Below are 19,054 nucleotides of genomic sequence, written 5' to 3' on the forward strand. Positions count from 1 at the left end.
GACAAAAAAAACAAGGTTTTTTCCTATTTTTTGGTGGTGTCGTCAAGCTATAAAATATGTTGCACACCTTATCGTTTGCTTCACAACTGATAACCTTTTTTTTGGATGGCAAAAAGATCAAGTGATCTTGGGTATTATGGAAGTTTGGTAATCTAATCAAGATCCATTGGTCTGCCTCATTAGTTATGGAGGTCTCCAAGGTGCAGAGGGGAAAGTAAATGCACCTACCACTGCAGGACCTGGACCACAGCAGGAACTAGCTGGCAAAAGACATGGGATTTGTATTAAGTATATGTCAAACTCAGAGGATTTCTATTTATGCTTTTTACGGGAAGATTAAATAAAATCTTTATCTATTATGAAGGCTCCTAAAAAAACCTATGAAATAGTATTTGAAAGGTTAATCATTCATTTGATTCTTGATCCAAGTTCAAGTAGAGTCTTTTCATAATGGAAAAATGGGAAAAAAAACTGTTGGTCCAAGCAATATAAAAGCATGGCTGAATTAACGGGCTTCAGCAAGAACATGGAATAGGAAAGGTGGATTATTGTTCAACAGTTGAACAGCACCCAACCCATTCCAATTCTGCACAAACTGTGGTTTTATTGCACATCATTTATTCTCACTTTATAGTTGACACCCCCACGAAAACAAGTCCTGAAAAAATATGGCAATTTGTATCAGAGAAAATGTTTCATGTCATCAGTCGCCCTATGTAAAATTGTAATACTAAGTTGATCTGTATAATGAATTAGAAAAGCAAAATTTATTTTTGGTAATCATAACTTGAATGATCATGACAAGATATGATTACAAAAAAAATCTAGTTTACCTTTAGGACATCGTAATGATCCACATAACACATATGAAAGGAAAAATGACTCCTTTCAAATACAACATATCCAAATCCAATCCAGACAAATGGAATAAAAGGAGTTTGAACAACCTCAAGTCTAGTTCTCAATGGATATCAATGCACACATTGCAGAACATCACAACTCTAACAAGAGGGGTTGGGGAGGTTGGAGACAAGATAGAGAGCGAGATTTCAGAAGTAAAAATTTCAAAAATGAAAATAAGAATAAAAAGTGACAAAAATGGATGAATGGGATGAAAAGACGAAATTAAACAAAATAAATGGAAACACCTCCTGCTCACCCATGCCAAATTCAAATGTAAAAACTTAGAGTCTAGGCTATTTTCATAAAACACATTGCAGTTTCTGGCCTGTGTCATAACTTCGACAAATAAGGTCTGCTCTCAGATGTCAGAATCCAATCTCAGCAGACTACGTGACATGAGCCAATCAGTACTGGTTGAAACTCAACAGCAATCAATCTGCAGCTGCATCTGGGGGTACGATGGGGATTATGAAGGAATCAAGAATAGGCCCAGAACAAACCAGATCAACCTCTGAAAACAAAAGGATGATAATCACCAAACCTACGAAGCAGATGGAAAAGTGGGTGGAGTATCATCTTAAATTGTACACAGGACAGAACATTGTTACTGAAGAAGTTCTTAGGTTTTTGTCATGGAAGAGCTGGACAGACTCCACCTTAGTAGAGATCAACAAGGCCACTGATCATCTTGCCAGTGGTGACGCCACAAGAAATAATGGCATTCTATCTGAAATCATCTAAAGTGGAAAACTAGAACTGCTGCAGCTTTTCCGTGAGCTTGTGTCTCATTGTTGGATGAAAAGATCCAATGCCTCAGAACATGCATGATTGAAAAATATTCACACCAGCTCTCACAGACTGTACCAAGACCTTGGACCCTGTCAGCAGAGGCTGGCTCTTTAAAATACTGTAGATTTTGGGCTGCTTGCCGGGCCTCCTGGGTGTCATTTCTTTCTTTCCACAAGGATATGCACAGTTCCATCCATTCCAATGAAGGGCCATTGGAAGCTCTCAAGATCAGCAGCGGGTAGAACAGGGCTGTGCTTGGGTGCTAACTGTGGCATATTTCTCTCCATCCTGCTCTTGCATGCTTTCAGCAACTCAAATGAGGATGCTCATCTGCAAGTCAGAGCTGACAGCAAGCTTTTTACTGCATGCCAAGGCCAAAATGCAAAATATTTAGAGCATAAGTTACTGCTGGCTGATGACACCAAGCCATCATCCCATACAGAAACTCACTTGCAATAGTTTGAAGATCAGTTCTTCCAGGCTTGCAAGGAGTTTGGACTGATGATCAATGTCAAGAAGACAGATCCAACAGATCCTCGCTAGATCAGGCCCTTCCATCGACATTGACAACCTCAGTGTGGAGGCCACTAGCAATTTTACATACCTTGGATTAACAGTTATCAGCAACTTGTCTCTTGTTGCCAAAAATCAGCACCAGGATTATCCATATCAAAGTGGAGAAGTCAAGTATGAACCATCAGCACACCGAAAATACAAAAGCTCGAGTGCATCAGTAGCAAGGAATGGATAATATGACGGTGCTGAAGGTTGCAAAGGTCAAGAATTATACTGACAATCAATTTAAGATCATCAGTCGGGCTCATGGTGTGGCTCTTTTATGCATGTTAGAAGCTCCAAAGGTTCACAAACCAGGCCCTGTCCTTTGAAAACAGAAAGGGCATGTTCATGCACTGTACCTTTTTCAACCAAAAATTTGGGGACAGCCATTCCCTGGTTCATTCCCCATGAAAATGCCTTGACCAGAGTGAACATGCCTGGTTTGAATTTAAATAAAAGCTTGGCTATTAATTGTCCCCTGGTGCCTGCATCATGGCAACCCCTCTACCAAAGTTCACTTGCCAATCAATCAGCATCTGCTTCTCATTCAATATAAATTGTTGGTCCCTCTTGATTTGGCATTCTTGCAAATCTGTTCTGATGAGCACCAGATGAAAATCTTCAACAGGATGTTTCTTATGAGCAAAAAAAAAATTACTTAATAGAAATTAAAACATTCAAAAAAATTATGGGGTGGCCAAGTAAATGTACTAAGGCAAAAATGTTCTATATAAAACTACTGTACTTCCATTCCAACAACCATGAAACAATGGTGCTTTGAGCTTCAGTCTGAAATCTGACCCAGGACCCAAGCTCTGAAATCAGTGAATGACCTACTTTCCTCCTCCACTTGTAACTGGTGGCGTTGGTCTGGTCAGTAGGTCAGAGATCTGTGATGAAAGCTTTGTTTTTGCAGCCGTCTGTTGCTGGACACGCACTTCTGCAGCATCTGCCAAATGCATCAGGGTCTTCCGCTCAGGGCTCTCCTCAAAATTTTTACAGCCAATACATTTACATATCGATGAGCACATGATCTTTGCCTGAGGAGCAAAAATACGAAGGGAAAATATTAGATTTCATTCCAGTTTATTTCACTCATCCCTCATAATCTGACAGCTAGTAATCATTATGCATTTTCAATGAGCTGGACTATTTTGATAAAGTAATACAGGCTGAACAAAAGACCTTGATACTGGATTCATTGATTCCTTCATTAAAATGCTGGTTAAGTCTCAAATTCATATTCCTGACCAAATAAGTATAGGTTAAAATGATCAAATTCTTCAGAAGACACAATATTTGCCTCTAGATTTTTGTGATTTTTTAAAAAAAACTTCACTGATGTACTAGCTTGGACTGAAATTTGTTTCTTATTGGAGCTTCTCCCTGCCTAGCATACATTCCACTATTTACAGCATGTAATAGCAAAATCTCAGCCTCTCTTCCAATTCCTCTGGTACTTTCGCTGAGAACCTCATCTTGTTCCATTCCCTCACCCCTTTAAATTCTTCATTGTCTACTGATCCTTCAAAGACACGCCAATGATTCCGAGCCAATATCCCTCTTCAACATCTAAAACGATCCTTATCCTCCGATTACTCTTTCTCAACTCCCAATGCCTTTTCTCCTCAGAGGGTATTGACCTTTTATTTTTTTGACCAAACATTTACCTCCATAAAATTTCTTCTTGCGTTATGCAGCCCTTTGAGTCTATTCCACTATTCAATAAAATCATGGCTGATCTGATCTCTCTCGTCTATCCCTGAAAACAATTCAACAACTGTTTCCACTGCAATTTTCATAGTAACTTAATTGCAATGTTAATGTAATCTACTTGTTTCACTAATAAATAAACTTTTAAAAACTTAAGACTTTTGAGGAAGGCAGTTCCAAAAACTTGTGACCTCAGAAACAATTTCTTCTCATCTGTCTTAAATGGGCAATCCTTTATGTTTGAACAGTGCTCCTAAGTTTGAGATTCTCCCACAAAAGGAAACATCCTCTCCATATCCATGTCAAAAAGAGGGCTAAAAGAGGACATGAGAAGATCTTGGCTGATAGGATTAAGGAGAATCCTAAGGCGTTCTATAGGTATGTCAGGAACAGAAGGTTGGTCAGGGCAAGATTAGGGCCAGTTACAGACAACAGAGGGAAGTTGTGTGTGGAACCGGAGGAGATTGGAGAAGCATTGAACCAATATTTCTCTTCGGTGTTCACGCAGGGGGACATGGATATAGCTGAGGAGGACACTGGGTTGCAGGGGTGTAAAATAGACAGTATTACGGTTGATAAGGGGGATGTGCTGGATATTCTTGAGGGGCTGAAAATAGGTAAGTCCCCTGGTCCGGATGGGATCTACCCTAGGATTCTCTGGGAGGCTAGAGAGGTGATTGCAGAGCCTCTGGCTCTGATCTTCAGGTCGTCATTGGTCTCTGGTGTAGTCCCGGAGGATTGGAGGATAGCGAATGCTGTCCCATTGTTTAAGAAGGGGAACAGAGACTTTGCCGGGAATTATAGACCGGTGAGTCTTACTTCTGTTGTGGGCAAGGTTTTAGAAAAAATTATTAGGGATAGGATTTATAGTTATTTGGAGTGTAATGAATTGATTAGAAATAGTCAGCATGGTTTTGTAGCGGGTAGGTCGTGCCTTACTAACCTTATTGAGTTTTTTGAGAAGGTGACCAAAGAGGTGGATGGGGGCAAGGCAGTTGACGTGGTATATATGGATTTTAGTAAGGCGTTCAATAAGGTTCACCATGGTAGGCTTCTGCAGAAAATGCAGATGTATGGGATTGTGGGTAATCTAAGAAGTTGGATCAGGAATTGGCTATCAGATAGGAGACAGAGGGTGGTGGTTGATGGTAAATATTCATCATGGAGTTCGGTTACGAGTGGTGTGCCTCAGGGATCTGTTTTGGGGCCACTGTTGTTTGTAATCTTTATTAATGATCTGGATGAGGGTATAGTTGGGTGGATTAGTAAATTTGCTGATGACACCAAAGTCGGAGGTGTGGTAGATTGGGAGGAAGGGTGTCATAGTCTGCAGGGAGACTTAGATAGGTTGCAGAGCTGGGCCGAGAGGTGGCGGATGGAATTTAATGCGGAGAAGTGAGAGGTAATTCACTTTGGTAGGAGCAACAGATGTGTCGAGTATAGGGCTAACGGGAGGACTTTGAATAGTGTGGATGAACAGAGGGATCTAGGTGTATGAGTACATAGATCCCTGAAAGTTGGGAATCAAGTAGATAAGGTTGTTAAGAAGGCGTACGGTGTCTTGGCGTTTATTGGTAGGGGGATTGAATTTAGGAGTCGCAGCGGCATGTTGCAACTGTACACTACTCTGGTGCGGCCGCACTTGGAGTACTGTGTGCAGTTCTGGTCCCCACATTACAAGAAGGATGTGGAGGCTTTGGAGAGGGTGCAGAGGAGGTTTACTAGGATGTTGCCTGGTATGGTGGGGAGGTCCTATGAGGAGAGACTGAGGGATTTAGGGTTGTTTTCGTTGGAAAGAAGGCAGCTAAGAGGGGATCTTATTGAAACATATAAGATGATTAGAGGTTTAGATAGGGTGGATAGTGATAGCCTTTTTCCTCGGATGGAGAAAGCTAGCACGAGGGGGCATGGCTTTAAATTAAGGGGGGGTAGCTACAGGACGGATGTCAGGGGTAGGTTCTTTACCCAGCGGGTGGTGAGGGATTGGAATGCCCTGCCTGCTGCAGTTGTAAATGCGCCTAGTTTGGGGGCGTTTAAGAGATCTGTGGATAGGTTTATGGACGAAAAGGGATTGGTATAGGCTAGTGGGTCATTGTTTTTGTAACTGGTCGGCGCAACATTGTGGGCCGAAGGGCCTGTTCTGCGCTGTAATGTTCTATGTTAAAATTCCTCAGAACTTATGGTTCAAATCAAGTTAATTGTTACTCTAAATTACAACAAATCCAAGCCTAGACTGTACAACCTTTCCTTGTATGACTATCTGCCCACTCCAGGTATCAGTTAAGTAAATCATCTTTGAATTGCTTCTAATGCATTTATGTCCTTCCTTAAATAAGACGACCAATACTGTACACTGTACTCCAGGTGTGATCCTATATAACTGACGCATAACCTCCAACTCTTTTGTATTCAAATCCCATTGCAATAGATTAACATTTATTAGCTTTCCTAATTACTTGCTGCAACTTAGCCTTCTATAATTCATGCAGTTCAGAGCTCTGCAATATCACATTTTGATCATTGCTTCACTTTTATTCTTCCTGCCAAAATGGAGAATTTCACATTTTCCCACATTATACTCCATTTGCCAGAATTTTGCCACTCATTAATCTATCAACCCATGTATCATATGTCCTCTTCAACTAGTATCATCAGCAAATTTAGCAACTATACCACCAGTCCCTTTATCCAATTCATTTGTATAAATTCTAAGAAGTTGAGGCCCCAGCACTGACCCTTGTGACACACCACTCTTTACATCCTGCCAACCAAAAAAAGACCCATTTATGGCTACACTTCCTGTTGGCTAGCCAATCTCCTATCCATTCCGATATTATTCCTGATGTCATGAGCTTTTATTTTCTGCAATAGCATTTGATGTGGCGCCTTATCAAATGCCTTCAGGAAATAATTCTCTCATCTTTGTCAACAACCATTGCCTCTCTGCTTCCATGGCCAATTCTGATTTCTTCCACGCATCTCTCAATCATTTGCCCATAACTCTTTCCAATCTCTTCCTGTTCTACATATATCCTTGGAAAAATTCTGCTGAGACCTCATGTTCTGGAATTACCCCCAGAAACCCTTTCAACCTATTCACCTCCCTTTTCTCTTAAGTAACTTCAAAATTATTTAGCCTCATATTAAGCTGCTCCTCCAAAGATCTTCTCTAACTTTGTGCATTTTTTCCTTGAAGCACCTTGAGACAAACTTTCTACAGTAATGGCACGAAATGTATAAATAAATTCAAGGGATTTGAAGGAGAGAATATAGCATAGGAAGGCAACTATCCAGGGCAGTATACTAGGATATAGTAACAGAAACTCTAGAGTATCAATATTACCTTTTGGAATCCAGGATTAATACCACTAAAGTTCCCAAAAATATTACACAAGTGGGGTACAGTCCATGGTGGAGAAAATTGTACGACATATTCAAATGGCAGATCTTGATCTGCATCCAGACTATTGCAAGAGTCTAAATGCTCCAAGCCAGTTGCTGCATCTGTTCCAAGCCTCTCCCACATTGTAAAATATTGTAAGAACTTTAGAGTGCAACACTGTAGATTATATAAATAACACAGAATCAAGTGTTTATCAAGAGGTGAAAGGGAGGATGGAATTTAAACAATTATAATCACCGGGAAAGGGTACTGAGAAAAATCATAGAAACCGTAGAATGCAAGAGACCATTCAGCCCATCAAGTCTGCACCCACAACAACCCCACACATTTACCCCACTAATCCCTCTAACTTACACAGCCCAGAACACTAAGAGCAATTTAGCATGGTCAATCAACCTAACCCGCACATCTTTGGACTGTGGGAGGAAACCAGTGCATTCGAAGGAAAGCCACACAGCCAGGGGGAGAATGTGCAAACTCCACACAGACAGTGACCCAAGCTGGGAATCTAACTCAGGTCCCTGGAAGCTGAGAATCAGCAGTGCTAACCACTGTGCCACCGTGCTGCCCCAGTGATTGGCACAGCTGCATTACAGCAGAGAGTCAGTTAGTTATTAGAACTAAAAGCTGACAAATCCCCCAAATCCTGAAGGACTTCATCCTAGGATCTTAAAAGAAGTAGCTGCTGAGATAGTAGATCATTTGGTTTTAGTTTTCCAAAGTTTCTTAGATTCTGAAGAGGTCCCATCAGATTGGAAAATAGCAAACATACTTTATCTATTCAAGATAGGAAGGAGACAGAAAGCGGGAAACTCAGGCCAGTTACTTTAACATCTATCATCCAAAATTGCTGGAATCTATTAACGAGATTACAGCAGGGCACTTAGAAAATCTCAAAGGAATCAGGCAAAGTCAACATGGTTTTATGAAAAGGAAATCATGTTTGACCAATTTATTAGGAGTTCTTTGAGGAAGTAACAAGCAATGTGGATTTAGGGGAACTTGTGAATGTGCGGCACAAATTTGTTCATTTTCAAATAATCAATCTATAAAATAGAGTGAGTTGGGTTGCGATTTGGAACCTCAGGCAGATCAGTGAAATTTCTGGACTTTACTTCGTAATCAAGCAAACATAAGTATGCGCAAAAATGAATTTCCTGACCAAATTATCTACCAATCATTCTTACCTCATAGCATTCACAGTAATTCTTCAGACATCCTGATCTTTTACAGTTACATCCTTTGCTGTGCCGTCGATCAGATTCACCTTCTTTTCCTTTCCCAATCTTCGGTTTAAATGCTTCTGGATTTCTGTCAAGGCATGCCTGGAAAGGAATGGTGATTTTAGGACATTGAGGGATACAGATTTATAAAAAATTAAGTGAACAAAAAAAACAGCACAGTATCCTTTATGTTACACACCAACACCACAAAAGCATTGTAAAAATCCTTCCATAGTTAGGTGATATCCTGAGCAACCGCGCAGCTAAAATAGAGACTTCAACCAACCAAGAAATCTCAGACACAAGCTGGATTTGTGATATTATCCTACAATTGTTACAATTCTTGTTAACACTGGCTTCAAGTGGGGAAAGGAAATATTTTCGTAATACCAGAAAGTACCGAATCAAATAAGGACTATTTTGTCCTGCCCTGGAGTCAAATGCACAGTTGTCTCTCTGAGCCGCTGATAGATTTTCTCAACAAATGCTTCACCACCATTCCCTCTTCTAGAATCACAGAATTGTACAGTGCAAAGGATGTCATTCAGCCCATCATATCTGCATTGGCTTTCTGAATGAGCATTTCACCTAATGCTACTATCTATCTTTTCCCTGTAGCCCTGCATATTCTTTTATAATTTCCTTTTGAATGCCTGGATTGAACTTGCCTCCACCAGACTCTAAAGCAATGCACTCCAGATTCCAACTACTGTGAAAATGATTGTGCTCATTTCAGGATTTCCCTTCACGTTAGCTTCTCTTGCCAATAATCTTAAACCAGTGCCTTCTCATTCTCAATCCTTTCACAAATGGGAATATCTCCTTACCTCCCCAAACATCATGGTTTTGAATCCTATCAAATTTCCTGTCTTCTCTTCTCCAAGGAAAGAAGTCCTAACTTCTCTAATCTATTTTCATACTGAAGTTCCTCATCCCTGGAACCAATCTTGTAGTGCTTTTCTGCAATTTTTCCAACGCCACCATGTTTCCAAATAGGACACAATACTCCAGTTGAGACCAAATTAATATCTTATTCAAGTTCAACACAACCTCTTCGCTCCTGTACTCTATGTCCCTATCATTAAAGCCTAGGATATTGTATGCTTTATTAACTACTTTCTCAACCTATCTTGCCACCTTCAATGACTTATGCACATATACACCAAGATCTCCCTGCACCTGTACTCCCATGCAGTTGTATCTGTTACATTGTCTGTGTCTTTCCTACCATAATGAATCACTTCACATTTTTCCAGTTTGAACTCCATCTGCCACTTGTCTGTCCATTCCACCAACTTGCTTACGTCCTTTCAAAGTTCTACAATATCCTCGGCACAATTCATAACGTTTCCAAGTTGCATCTGCAAGTCTTCAATTTGCCTCTTGTATCATTTACAAGGGAACAGCAAGGGTCCCATCGCTGACCCCTGGGGAATTCCCCTACAAATTATCTTCCGGCCCAAGAAACATCATTATGCACTACTCTGCTTCCCACCATTCAGCCAATACCTGTGTCCTTAATTTCTATGTCCTTTTTATCTCTTTTATTCCACGAGCTATAATTTTGCTCACGTCTGTTGTGTGGGATTGTATCAAATGCATTTTGGGAGTCCACCGACACATCAACAGTGTTGGCCTCATCAGCTCTCTTACATCTTCAACAAACTCCAGCAAACTGCTTAAACGTGATTTTTCCTCGAGCCGGTGCTGGCTTTCCTTAATTTGTCCAAATGACTATTAACTTTGTCCTGATTTAATTGTTTCTGCAAGTTTCTCCAGTACTGACATTAAATTGATTGGCCTGCAGTTGCTGGGTTGACTTTTATCCCATTTTTTGAACATTTGCAATTCTCCAGTCTTCAGGCACCAATCCAAGGAAGACCATGCGATTATAGTTAGTGCCTCTACAATTTCAATTCACTTTCCTCAGTATCTTTCAACATATCCCATCCCATCCAGGTGTCTCAACCTTTACACAAACCCACCACACCATCAATTTTAAACCCTAGTGTATTAATTGCCTCTTTCACGGTGACCAGGGAGGCATCATCTCCCTTGGTAAAGGTAGATGCAAAGTATTCATTTACTACCTGTGTCACGTCCTTGTCTCATGTGTTAATCACCTGTTTGGTCCTTAATTGACCCTACTCTTCTACCACCCATTTATTATTTATATGCCTATAAAAAATTTTGGGATTTCCTTTCATGTTAGCTACCCATCTCAGCAATTCACTGAAGGGCAATGGAGACAATCACTTACCACTGCATATGATTTTATTTCAAAACCAGGGCCATTTTGAAAAGTATACAAGTTGAATCTCACTTTAAATGGTTTTGAGGAACAACATCAAACCAAGCAGACCAACAAACATCAACTGAGCTGAAGCAAGTTACACAGTCCTATTTTAATACTATCCAGTATTCAGTAGAACCTGAATATTACTCTGATTTCTATTTCACTTGTCACTTTAAATCTCCATTCACTCCCAGGCCGACTTCTCTGTTCTTGGCCTCCTACGCTATTTAAATGTAGCTCAATGAAAGCCCAATATTCTGGACCTCAGCAGGGAACAGGAGACCAAAGTAACACTGCCAGATGCCAAGCTCCACACTCCAACTTGCCCACCATTCTCCAGCACAGGATACCGCAAGGTGACGCTCATTCCTATCTCTGCACGATCCTCATTCCCATCTGCCTACTCGCATGCACCCGGAAGTAATCATCATATCCAAACATTGTCCCTTACTCCCCTGAACATAAGCTACTCCTAACATTCCCATTTCCTTCTTTGGAGGGTGGGGGGCAGCAGGGGAGGGGGGGTGGAATCACATAATTTGACAAGAATCAGAGACATGTGTTTTAAGACAGGGGGCATGACAAACACCTTGCTGGGTACTGGCAATGCACACAGTCACCTGCTTCATAGAACCATTACAGTGCAGAACAAAACCAGCCATCCCCATTGAGTTTGTACCAACTCTCTGAAACAGCATCCTACCTAGGCCCTCCCCTCTGCCCTATCCCTGTAACCCCATTCATTTAGCATGGCCAATCCACCTGACCAGCACATCTTTGGATTATGTCAGGAAACCCAGAGCACCCGGAGAAAATTCACGCAGACACAGAGAGAACACGCAAATTTTACACAGTGACCCAAGACCATAATCAAACCCAGGTCTTTGGTGCTGTAAGTTTTTGCACATCAGCTTAAACCATTTGTCTGGGATTCATTCTACCAAAACCTTGGTTCCCATTTTCTTTCCCAATGGACAGACATGTGGCTGCTTAGAAGACAGCTATGGCATTTAACAGTGAGAAGCCCCATGCCCTGAGCAGAGGAGAATGGTGTTCCCAGGCTGCTCTGAGGCTGGCAGTGGGAGTGTGCTGGTAGGGTGACGTGTCTTCCAGCCAGTCAGCACAAATATGCACAGCAATGATACATTCTCTGACAGTATCAATGCTGGGCAAAATAGCCTCTCAAGATTTTCTGTGGCTGTTCAGCGTAACTGCAAAACTGTCACAACTTGTCAGTTTCATGAGGCAGCTCCTTCTGCAATGGTCTCATTTTCTTCTCACTGCCAGATTGGGAACACAGACTGATTCCCATTGAAAAAGAGTGATTTCACTAGGAACTACTATCAATTGGCTTCTTAAGAAGTTCAGTTGTGTGTCTGCGACTTTTGGCCAGTGGCCATCAGCATACAGCTTGCCCCAGGGAAAAGTGGGAGGACGCGAGAGCACATTGGGACACCTGCCCAGAGGCTTTTCTCATTTTCCTTCTCCCCTACACCACTCAAGTTCATTCCCCCATCCTCACCTGTGTATCAGACCTCGTTTTAAGTTTAAACTATTGATGTTATTTTATAAAAGATAATCGTGCTATCAAACCATATTTTAGACTTCTTTTTACTTAAATGGAAAATTGATATGACAACTTTTAAAAATTAAACTAATCGTTTGCAAGGAACTTAAACATCATAATTTCCTTTCCTTGAATTTCTTGAACAACAAAAAGTCAAATAAATGTAAACTACTCTATTAATTAAAAGATCGAGCTAAAATTTCTCTGTCAGAAGTTTCAAACTGTTAAGTTTCCCCACAGATTTTCAATCAAACATAGTAACTTGAATGGCTTTTTTAATGAAAAAAATTACTGGGTGTTGGTATCATGCGTAATGCTGACATTTGCTGTCTATCCATAGTTGTTCTGTATCACCAAGTTGTTAGGCCACTTCAGAAGTTTTAACTTTATTTGGGAGATTGGAGTCACTTACAGACAAAGCATAAGGTTTCCTTCTCAAAAAGGAGATAAACCAACTAGTTGGGTTTTTGTAACATTCCAACAGTTTCCTTGTCACTTTTACTGACACCGGCTTTTTATTCAAAATGTATTTTTTTTTAAGCAGAATTTGTTATGCACACCACCATGGTGGGAATTGAACTAATGAATCTTGATTAGTTCCGTCTTTCAAACTACTAGTCCAATAATTTAACCACATAACACAATAATTCTTTATATACAATAAAAACTGTTTGAATATTGCATTCACATATAACATAGAACTGCCATATACAAATGAACTTATCAAATCAATTTGTTTAAGTTTGAATTATTCCTCTGACAAGTTACTGCATTTAATCAGCATGCACATAATAAAGGATCTGATTTTTATGCAAAACATATCCAGAGACATGACTTATGAAAAGATGAGATAAAAATGTTGCATGTAATATGAAAAGAAATTGCAGCTAATGTATTCAAAAATTAAGATAGGTAGACAATATGGTGGATATTTATTTTGCCTCACTGGAGTGTGAAGCAACCTTCAAAGACTTGAAGATGCTGACCCAGAAGGGCAACTAAATTTTATGCATGAACTAGGGACTTCAGGCAACAAAAGTTACATCAGCAAGAGCAGAAGCAAAGCAAGACCTCAGAGGTCCGAAAGGAGCCACAGAATGAGATTGGTGACAGGATAAAACACTAGGTCCAAATTGGACAGATAGCATTCCAAAAACAAAAGAAAACAAAGTGCAACAACACAGGAAAGCAGGCAAGTGATTGGCTTTGGGTATTTCTTTTCTCCCCTCTGTAAATTAGGGCACTGGTTTAAACTACAAGCCAGAAAATCAAAAACTTCAAATCAGGACAAGTATAACAATCAGTGAATTTCTAAGGAAGTATTAACAGATCAGATTTAAAGGCATTAATTAAATCAAGTTATAGCTAGGTTCTTAGATTCTATAAAGGGAGTAGAGCTTTAAAAACAAAAGAGACCATGAATGCATCTGTTGCTTGCAATTCCTGCACCATGTGGGGACTTCAGGACACTTCGTGCGCCTTGGGTGACATGTGTAGGATGTCAGTTGCTGAAGCACAAATTCAGAGTTTCCAAGCTTGAGAGGCAGCTAGAGTCATTGCACAGCATCAGAGGATGAAAGTTACAGGATTGTATGTTCCTGGAGATGCCATCAGGTTAGTAGATGAGTGGCCATGCAGAAGAGTAGGAAGAGGTAATCAATGCTAGATCAACCACAACATTGTGTGGGGGGAAAAACAATGGAAAGGTGTGTGGACAATCATCTTTGAAATGGGATCAAAATTCACTTTTGCAAAAATATCCAAGTGGCTCCCTGTGTCAAAATCTTTACATTTTCTACGTACAGGACCTTGAGAAAAATAAGTTTTATTTTCTTTTGGGATCATGAATTCAGCTAAGAATGGGGGCATTTACATCTTCTGTTTGAGTATTTTAATATGTTTTAGCTGTTAGATTCCATGCTCAGCTTTGAATGAAAATCCAATCCAATCGCTGAATTCATTCTCCTTAAAATGCAAAGCAAATCTGCAAAATTCCTACATCACTGCATCAACATACTCACTTCCAGCCAATACCATTCATCAACATTTCTATCTAAGTCCTATGGTTAGTTGCTTACAAAAATACTTGGCAATACTGGGTCCAAAAGATGTGTAGTTAGGTTGCTGCTTAGTGTCAGGTGGATTAGCAGGGTAATTACGTAGGTTTATGAGAATAAGGCCTGGGTGTCACTGAGTTCCGTGCAGACTGGATGGCTTCCTTCTGCACTCTAGGGATTCTATGACACCCAAGTCCTTAGTCAGTCCCAAAATCACATCTGACTCAACTGCCAAGAAAATGATTTTTTTTTGTCCTGTTGTCAATTCTCTAATTCACTCATTTTCAGAAATACTAAAACAGTTGCTAGTCCAATTCAAGGTTCCATGCACCCTCTGATACTCTACCCAAGCATCTAATCTTCATGTGAACTTTAATTATTGTGCTACTAGAACTTCACATCAGTCACGATCTCACTGAATGGCGGAGCAGACTCGATGGACTGCATGGTATATTTGTGTTTTTATGGTCCATGTCCACCTGTTAATAATGCATATACTTTCATCTGGTCTCACTGGAGGGAAATGCAGAGAGTAGGGACGATTACTGGCAGAGTCCAAAATGGGTACTGGTAAGCAGGGTAAAAAAGGATAAAAGTAGAATGGAGGGGTTAGGATGTATCCTGGGCAGAAAAGATCCCAAAATCAACTGTCAGGATAATCAAGATCCCAAAATCAATTCTGCCAGATAAAATACAATTTCACGTTCTTATCTAAAGGTACACCTACAGGTTCTCACCTTTATTGCTTTTTGCCGCTCAGCTTCATGTTCCAGATTGTTGAAGCAGTTAGTACAATTGCAGTTATTGCAAAATTCTCCATTTGCAAAACAATCACAGTATCTAAAATAAAAGGTTTACATTTTAAATTAATTGAAGATTAATGATTTTTACGTAAAATATCCACACAAATTGAAAACAACAATGAGTTAATCACTATCTTTTGCAGCTTGAGCAAGGATGTTAAATAGACTTAGCTTATATTTTCTAGATACTGCAATATAAATTAATCAGAGACATAACAAGGGGTTTTCACTTAGTTTTAATAATCTTCTGAGCTGGTGCAGGAGAATGAGGCACCGTATCTGCCATGCTGCATATATTGAGTGCAAGTAATCAGCTTAATTCCAAACTTGCAGATCAACTGTGAACACAACCTGTTATATTGCACAAATGATTTTCAGAGGCAACAGCTTTTCATTACTGGGACTTTTCTCTTCACTGTGTGATTCTGTTGGAAAACACCAATGGAGTCTGCTGATGGGGCTTCTCCATCACTTGGGGAACAATCTGGCCCTGGGGAGATTCCGCACTGACTGGCAGCAGAGCTTTAGGCTCTCCAGACTTCCATTAAAAAAGACAAAATTATCAAGATACAAATAGAACACAAAGTAAAGCACAACAATTAATTTATCTTTATCAAACATTCTGTGGCAACTTGTATCAAGTTTGCAAGATGAAAACATGATGTGGTGAATTGAATTTTCCCTGGTATTAAAGTAATTAATTTGAAATCACTTGACATTTATTTTTAAAAAATCATTAAAAATTTCTTTTTAAATAAACATGCTTTTAAGTTCAGAGTGCTATGCATCAAAATCTGTTGTAGAGAACATTGTTATGCAGGAATAAAACAATTTGTAGGGTGGGGAGTGGTGATGGAAACAAGATAACGAATGATCAAGTTTGGTGTCAATTCATAAATGCCATAAATAGGTGTTAGGCAACTTCATGGCTAGATGAGACTTGGAGAATATATTAATCAACCATGGAATGACAAAGTGGTAGAATGGGTAAAATGTGGTGAAAAAATTGTGTTTCAAGACTTCTTTTTCCAGACTGGAGCTTCACATCAATTTTTTCTTTTAGTCATTTCCACACATTGTTTACCTTCTGCCCTCAGCTCATTTAGTCCTGCCATAGACCCGATCCCTCTGCCAGAAGTGCCTCCTTGATCCCCTTTCCCACAATTTCTGACTGAACGTTCTTTTCTACCAGCTTGCCAAAGTTTCACTATTCCACCCTCAGTATTTTCTGTCTGTTAAGGCAATCATTAGCTTGGTCTTGGCAGTAATTCCAACTGAATCATCTCAAGACCGCCAGCCCTTCTAATCATCGCTCCATCTTGGCTAACCCGTTGATTGACTCCTGATCCTGTGGACAGATTATAAATCACATGCTTTTACTATACTGTCCTCCAGAATGTTTAGTCTCTTGAAGACAAGGCTCCCATTATCTATAACCTAACAGTTGATGAATCTATCACCACCTTGGTATTGACAAGAATCTTACTTAGATGTGGGGCATGTCCAGCTGGTTCTATTGATATCTGCTATTCATCCTTGATTTCTTATGAAGAAAGATCATTTGCCTTACCTAAGCAACCATGGAAATAGCTCAACTCTAGAAGCCCCAACTTACTATTAATACTTGGACATTTTTGCTTTCTTCGATAAGCTGACTTTCGTTCTATTGATTCCCCCCCGCCTTAGAAGTTTAAAAATTATTGGTGAATGGCAAGAATAACAAAATTCAAATCAATTTAATGCTTTGGAAATGCAATGATCTTCATGTGACTGAACTCCAGACATTGTCAAATATTTTCATGTTGAACATTTGAATCAAATTGCCACAGGACATTTGATGATGTCAAACCAATTGTTGTGCTTTACCTTTTCTGTACTCTATTTGTTGCTTGATTTTGTCTTCCTTTCTCATATGAAAACTGGAGGGACTGACCCTCTCTGCTCGACCAAAGTTCGTGCCAACTTACCCACCAATGAACATAAAACTCCAGACCTTTGCTCCAATTCCCCTCAAATTACTTTGTTCATTCTTTTCTCAATGACATCCTTCATGTTAATGCCTCTCCTCCTTTCAGTCTCTTCAGAGGACCCAAACATCAATGAGATCACCGCTTTGGTTACTTTTGATTCACTCTTACTACTTAAGATGTCCTAACATCTGCTGCCCCACCACTGCAAGAATTTGCCCCGAGTTCCTTCGCTAATTTATTCCCTAATTTCCTCTCTTGCAAGCTTTGACCTGTGACAAAACCTTATGCATTATGAATCTTCAATCTTCTGCCTTTGATACTCTCATTCACCAAATCATTCATCCATTACCTACTGCCACCGCCTCCAGCATCATTCTCTTAAGTTCAAAGGCAAACTAGAGCGAACAGAAGTCATTGGCTAGGCATTCATTAACAAATCTAAGTGAATCATATTAAGTACCACCATGTCTTGCTATTCTCAGCAAAGTTATCCTCCAACAGCATGATTAATCATGGGTCCTTTTCACATCGTCAACTTGGCATTGGAGACCCTGCTATAACAGTCAGGGGAAGGGAATTGAAGTACAAACCAATCACGTATTTATTTATTTCTAAGATTTCGAACCTTCATACAGACACTTCAGCCATCATCTGCCCCACATCCCCATACATCCCAACTCCATGCTGACTTCAATACCCATTATTTTTCATCTAAACTCCAGGGAATATTGGCCCTGTCTACTCAGTTTCCCATCATAGAACAATCTCCTCACAGGAACCAAACTAGAGAACCTTCCTTGCAGTTTCTCTCAGGAATGAGCATCCAGTAGTCGAGTTATAGCTTCACCAATTTCTGTTTTACCCTTCAATTTTTGGAGGAAAGTTTCTTCAGTCTTCTATTCCAATTCCTTTGCAACAAAAGCTAACATATTATTTGCCTTTCTAATGTTTTCTGTACCTGCATATTAACTTTCTAGGATTGATGTACAAGGATACTCAATTTTGAATTCAAATGTTTTTCAGTTTTTCCCCATTCAAAATAAATAATATTTTTAAAAATTTCACAGTGAAGTAGATAACTTCACACTTGGCCACATTGTATTCCATCTGCCAAGTTCTTGCCACTTCCTCAAACTGTACATACCCTTCAGCAGCCTCTTTGCATCTGCCTCACCACTTACTTCCCAGCTAACTTTGTAGCATCAACAAGCTTGGATACACTACTCAGTTCTTTCATCTAAGTCATTAATACAAATCATAACTAAATTAGGTCCGAATACTGACACTACATCTCGCCAACCTACAAATATCTTGTTAATTCTTACTTTGTCTATTAATTAATCCTCAATCCGTGTTAATGCATCACTTCCAATCTCGAGTCCTAATTTTTGATAATAACCTCTTCTGTGACACCTTAGCAAATGCTGTTTAATAATCCAAATACATTGCACCCTCACGTTATATTCTCAAAAAATCCAGATTTGTCAGACACGATTTTCCTTCTATAAATATCAGTGATGACTGATTAATTGTACAGTATTATGATTTTCTAAGTGTCTGTTACCAAATTCCTAATAACATTTTGCCTGCTACTGATGTTAGGATAACTGGCTTATAGTTTTCTGATCTCTCTTCTGCCTTTCTTAAAGGTTATGCTTGCTACCTTCGAATCTTTGGAAATTGTTCCAGAATGTAAAGAATTGTTGGCAGATCATAACCAAGACAATTAATCTGCATCTACTTCTTCAAACACTGGAATGTAGGTAATAGGG

The 19,054-nt window shown here is 39.7% G+C and overlaps 1 protein-coding gene across 2 annotated transcripts in view; it reads right to left on the bottom strand.

Annotated features, from left to right (window-relative positions):
• lin54 (lin-54 DREAM MuvB core complex component) overlaps positions 1-19,054 on the bottom strand; it is a 70,427-nt gene that overhangs the window by 5,585 nt on the left and 45,788 nt on the right. For both annotated transcript variants that reach the window (XM_080190465.1, XM_080190457.1), the window contains exons 10-12: positions 15,247-15,349; positions 8,554-8,691; positions 3,088-3,290 (exon numbers count right to left, since the gene is read on the bottom strand). In XM_080190465.1, coding sequence (XP_080046591.1) covers positions 3,088-3,290; positions 8,554-8,691; positions 15,247-15,349 — 444 coding nt within the window. The remainder of the gene's footprint in view (positions 1-3,087; positions 3,291-8,553; positions 8,692-15,246; positions 15,350-19,054) is intronic.

This window comes from Carcharhinus amblyrhynchos, chromosome 1 (assembly GCF_965287045.1).
Source record: "Carcharhinus amblyrhynchos chromosome 1, sCarAmb.v2.hapA, whole genome shotgun sequence".
NCBI classification, from domain to species: domain Eukaryota; kingdom Metazoa; phylum Chordata; class Chondrichthyes; order Carcharhiniformes; family Carcharhinidae; genus Carcharhinus; species Carcharhinus amblyrhynchos.